Below are 5,888 nucleotides of genomic sequence, written 5' to 3' on the forward strand. Positions count from 1 at the left end.
CTCGTGTAGCTTTGTGGGAAATTCAAAACAAACAAACAAACAAACTTTCATTCAGAAGTTCTTATTCATAATTCAATCGTCTCTCACATCTTGTATTTCTTAATGTTATATACTTTTATATCCTTTTAAAGTTATAGTTAACTTAATGAAATGGAAAAGTTTTATTTCTTCAAATGAAAGTTTAACAAGTTACACGATTTCATCGAATAGTGATAACCAAATAATAAGCCTAACTCACAAGTAAAGCGTAACAGCCACGTCCTTTTACACACAGCACTGAATTGAAATACTAACTGACTAACCAACTCGCTTACTTACTAACTAACTCACTGTCTGACTAATTCACTAACTAGTATTTTATATTTTAGAGTATTGGTTTTCTCGAAGTTTCAAGAAAATTCAAGACGTCACGTCCAACTTAGACATTTCTAAGCTTCATACATCATCACTACGTCATTCTTTGTACAACCCAGCTTTGCGACAACACACACAAACTGAAGCAAACATATTACGGATTCGTGTCTTTTTTTTTTTTGCAATTGTACAGGAGTAAAAAGTTAAAATATTTAAGATTTTTAAGAATTAAGATTTTTGGTCTGATATTCATCTAAAGTCTTTAGATTTAGGGGAGTCTTTGCACAAACTGACATATTGAGTTTTGTGCCTTTTTTTTTTTATTTTACAGGCGTCATAGGTAAAAAAAAAAATAATTGCAACGTATTTAATAGAGAGTTCTGGACCTAGAGATGTCAAAGAAACAGCTTGTGTACACATGACTTATGTTGCTTTTCCAGGCGGGGATCCATCTTGATTATATAGCATACTGTTGTCCAGAACATGTGGACTACTTTTGTCACTGACCTATTTACTTGTGGACTTTTACCTGTTACATGAGGTTGTTATTAACATGAAATTGCACATGCCATGTCGAAGAATAAGTCGTATTTGCCCCAACAATGTCTCTACAGCCTTTGTCGTTGTGAAGATATTTATTTACGAAGAAGCTGGCTGTCCTATTTATCATAAGGTCATAATTATACTGTATTCTAAGAATCTTATTGAATAAGGTACTGGGGGAGGGGTGCATAGTTGCCTCTTCTATTTTATTTTACATTTACATTTCTTATAGATTGTTCCTTTTATTAGTGACAAACAAATATTTTCGTTCAGGTGCACCAAAGAAACGTCCCCTTGCTGTGAACATGACTACATTCTAATGGGGGTGATTTGCTTCTCTAGCCTATCCCCAAACAAGTTTTCCTCGTAATGGTAGTAGTATAGTGTATACGCAATCCATAAAATATGTCCTGATGGTTAGGGCACTTGACTCGCAATCTGCGGATCACTGGTTCGAATCCCATTACTGAACATGCTCGTCCTTTCAGCCATAGGGACGTTATAATGTAGCGGCCAATCCCACTATTCGTTGAAAAGTTGACTGTGGGTAGTGTTGACTAGCTGTCTATCACTTCAAAATTAGGTATGATTTGCACATATAGCTTTCGGACGTTATAATGTAGCGGCCAATCCCACTATTCGTTGAAAAGTTGACTGTGGGTAGTGTTGACTAGCTGTCTATCACTTCAAAATTAGGTATGATTTGCACATATAGCTTTCGGACGTTATAATGTAGCGGCCAATCCCACTATTCGTTGAAAAGTTTACTGTGGGTAGTGTTGACTAGCTGTCTATCACTTCAAAGATAGGAATGATTTGGACACATAGCTCTCGGATAGCTTTGCGCGAAATTCCTAAACAAATGAACAAAGAAAACAAGAAACACTTGAAGCACTGCAAACATTCACTGATTCTAACTAATAACAACAAAGTAATACGTATAATGATGTGAACACTCTCCAGTTTTAGGCAACTTTGTAACTAGCTAGTAGGGTTGTTTGTTTGCTCATTATATTCGAAAATAGACTGTGTTGTATACATGCCACAAGGCGTGTTTAGGTTTAGTACAACATTTGAGTTTTCACATTAAAAAAAACCTTAACTTATAAATTTGATGTAATTCCGCAGGGTCCCCTAAAGTGTTCTGTTTCAAGAGTAAATAAAACCAAAATTTACAGTAATAAATATTTTTATTTCTTGCTTTTTAAGTTCATATGTCATGTTGTATTGTAGCCTACAGAGTGCATAATACTTCTCGTGATTCACGGCATGTGTACGTTTTACTGACGTCACGACTGTATAAATAGAAATGTTATGCGTTCCTTATGTGACGTCATTTTAGTGTTTACTGACCGACTGACTAACAGACAACACACTACTGTATAGTGGTGCGAGTGGTTAAAACAGCGATACTGATTATATCTGTAGAGTCCGCTCTTTATAATATTAAATAAAATAAAATGGGAGTGAAAAAGTAATATGTACGAGTCATTTCATATCAAAATTTAGTAACTGTGTCCAAAACTGAAAGTGTGCACAACATTACGTGCTTTACCACAAAACTGGATTATATCCATTACGAAATTAAGATGTTCCCAATGTGTTAATAATTTTCCGTCTACTGTTTGAAACGAGGGCTAGTATAATGTGTCTATTAGTTAAGATGGCGTCGAAGTTTACGTCTACTGAAATAAGCTTTTCAACTTTATTTTTTATATATTTTCGTCTGCAAAATGTTTCGTGAAAGTTTATTGTTAATATTTATATTAAAGCTTTTAGAAAGGTAAATAATTTCACATTAGCTAAATCTATGTCATAAAAACGTTTAGATTTATTTTATCATGTTATTATTATTATTATTATATTTTTATCATCATTTTAAGGTGGGTAACTTCACCGGCTGTCGTCAACGCTTTTTATACAAGATCCAAGAATTTGATTAGTAAGTATCTGACAATTACATAAAAATAATATATGAAAAATAGTGTTTTTATAGTTGCACAATTTTTATATTTTACAAGCAAACTTTACTCGCGTTAGGCCTAACATTTATCTGTTGCCTTCACAGCTTTCATTATTAATATTTTTTCAAAGTTTAATTCCCCTACAGTTCATAAATAAATAACACCAACCAGGCACCTTTTAACAAAAACAAAATGCGTGTGTGTTTTCTTATGGCAAAACCACATCGAGCTATTTGTTTTGTCCACCGAGAAGAATCGAACCCCTGATTTTAGCTTTGTAAATCCGAAGACTTACGGCTGTCCCACCGGGGTGAAAAAGAAAAATATTAAAAATTATTAAATAATAACGTTAAATGAGGCCAACAGATTTTCAATGTAACCATTAGGTCAGTTTTGAAAAAGGGTAATTTATCAAATAATTTTTTCAACATTTATTATATAATTCAATGAAAAACAGGTTTGTTACAAAGTAAAAAAAAAAAACTTTTCGCATTTCACCAAAGTTTTGCACTTGAATAAAATATTCATTTAAAAATGCGAAAGTTTTTGTTGATTAGTGAACGATTTACAATCACCTTCTCACTAGCATGAACAGCAGAAATGAAAGAAAGTGGTAAGCATATTATTTCATCAAGAAATTTAATGCAACACTTAACCACTAATTCTTAAAATGCAGAGGGCGTAAATATAAAAGGCACCGAAGTTTGTCTATTTATTTTGTAACATTACCGACAACAAGGGACCACTTAATCCTTCAAGGTTGTTCGTGTATACCCACCCCTAAGAAACTCTAAAAATTAAATTCACCCTTTATTTTTCAAGTCATCTATTCCCCTCTTAAACGGTTGTAATGCACTGGCCTCCACTGCTAACAGTAACCCATTCCATAAGCGAATCACCCTGTTAGAAAAATAAAACTGTCGTAACTACACCTAGCTTGTTTGTTCCAAATCTTAAACTTGTGTTCTCTCGTCCAATTACCTTCAGATTATAAATAATAATAAAATCAGAAGTCTTTATTCTATCAATTCTTCGAAAATCTTGTAAACTTTAATATCATTACCTTTTACTCTTATTTTCTCAATATAAAATAGATCAAGAGGTTTTCACCTATCTTCATTAAATAAATCCTTCCATCCGCAGAATTATATCCAATCAGTCAATATCCTGTCTTCAATAGAGAGATCTAAATTGAACACAATATTCCAACTGAGACTTAACTAGTGGTGTCTATAAAGGGGTCTAAACTGAACACAATATTCCAATTTAGGCCTAACTAGTGATGTCTATAAGGGGATCTAAATTGAACACAATATTCCAATTGAGGAATAACTAGTGATGTCTATAAAGGGGTCTAAATTGAACACAATATTCTAACTGAGGCCTAAATAGTGATGTCTATAAGAGGATCTAAACTGAACACAATATTCCAATTGAGGCCTAACTAGTGATGTCTATAAGGGGATCTAAATTGAACACAATATTCCAACTGAGGCCTAACTAGTGATGTCTATAAAGGGGTCTAAATTGAACACAATATTCTAACTGAGGCCTAAATAGTGATGTCTATAAGAGGATCTAAACTGAACACAATATTCCAATTGAGGCCTAACTAGTGATGTCTATAAGGGGATCTAAATTGAACACAATATTCCAATTGAGGCCTAACTAGTGATGTCTATAAAGGGATCTAAATTGAACACAATATTCCAACTGAGATCTAACTAGTGATGTCTATAAGGGAATCTAAATTGAACACAATATTCCAACTGAGATCTAACTAGTGATGTCTATAAAGGGATCTAAATTGAACACAATATTCCAACTGAGATCTAACTAGTGATGTCTATAAGGGAATCTAAATTGAACACAATATTCAAACTGAGACCTAACTAGTGATGTCTATAAGGAGTTCTAAATTGAACACAGTATTCCAACTGAGGCCTAACTAGTAATTTCTATAAAGATATTATTCCCTCTTTTGACTTGTAATCAACATGTTTTGAAATAAATCCTAAAATTCGATTAGCACTACTACTAAATTAGTACTGCTTCGATGGCACGAGTGTTATGCCAAGATCGTTTTCTTCAGTCACGCTATTAAGTGAATTCCCATCTACATTAAACGTGTGATCAAAATTATGATATCCCAAGTGCGTTAGATTTCATTTACTATAATAGCCCGGCATGCCCAGGTGGTTAGGGCGCTTGACTCGAAACCTGGGGGTCGCGGGTTCGAATCCTTATCCCACCAAACATGCTAGCCCTTTCAATATTCGTTGGTAAAAGAGTAGCCCAAGAGTTTGCAGTTGGTGATGATGACTAGCCTTTCACTGCTAAATTAGGGATGGATAGCACTCGTGTAGCTTTCCGCGAAATTCACAAACAAACATATTTACTATAATTAAAGTTAATCTTCAATTTCCGACTTAACAATCGATCCAAGTCATTCTTTAATAGCTCAACATCCTCGCTAAATACAGCTAAAAATACCCAACAATTTAATGTCATCAGCAGACTTTACTACTGTATTAATTATGTCCCTATCAATATCATTAATGTAAACAAGAAAATCAAATGGTCACTAAGGCACACTGTGAGTAACAAGGGTCCAGATTGACTGGACTTCTTTAATCCAGCCATCCTACAGTTCAATTAATAATTAGTTCGTCATCCTTCGCTATTATGATTTTCTTAGCTAATCTTCTGTGTGGCATCTTATCAAAAGCTTCTTGAGAATCCAAGTCTATTAAGTTCACATCCTTTCCAAGTCCATGTTACAGGTAATATTTTTTTTGATATTAACGGATTAAGTAGGACATGATCTCCTTTAGTAAATCCGTATTGGTTTTCTTCTAAGACATTGTTGTAACATATTCTATCATCAGTGATACAATACAGGCTACATTCACTTGTAGGCCTGACTTCACAAACAAAGTTTCAAAAGAAATTCCGATACTAATGGTACTGTTGCGTCAGCGAGGTCACATGACTAGTGTCACGCCACGTTTCTAGAACTATCCTGTA

General features: G+C 33.9%; 1 protein-coding gene across 1 annotated transcript in view; it reads left to right on the forward strand.

The window, feature by feature from the left end:
* LOC106475586 (membrane metallo-endopeptidase-like 1) overlaps positions 1 to 5,888 on the forward strand; it is a gene marked incomplete at its 5' end in the record, with an annotated part of 24,137 nt that overhangs the window by 2,595 nt on the left and 15,654 nt on the right. The window contains one exon of the mRNA XM_013936264.2: positions 2,781 to 2,839. Within this exon, the coding sequence (XP_013791718.1) occupies positions 2,781 to 2,839 (59 nt within the window). The remainder of the gene's footprint in view (positions 1 to 2,780; positions 2,840 to 5,888) is intronic.

The sequence above is a fragment of the Limulus polyphemus genome, unplaced genomic scaffold (assembly GCF_000517525.1).
Source record: "Limulus polyphemus unplaced genomic scaffold, Limulus_polyphemus-2.1.2 Scaffold8840, whole genome shotgun sequence".
In the NCBI taxonomy this organism is placed as follows: Eukaryota; Metazoa; Arthropoda; class Merostomata; order Xiphosura; family Limulidae; genus Limulus; species Limulus polyphemus.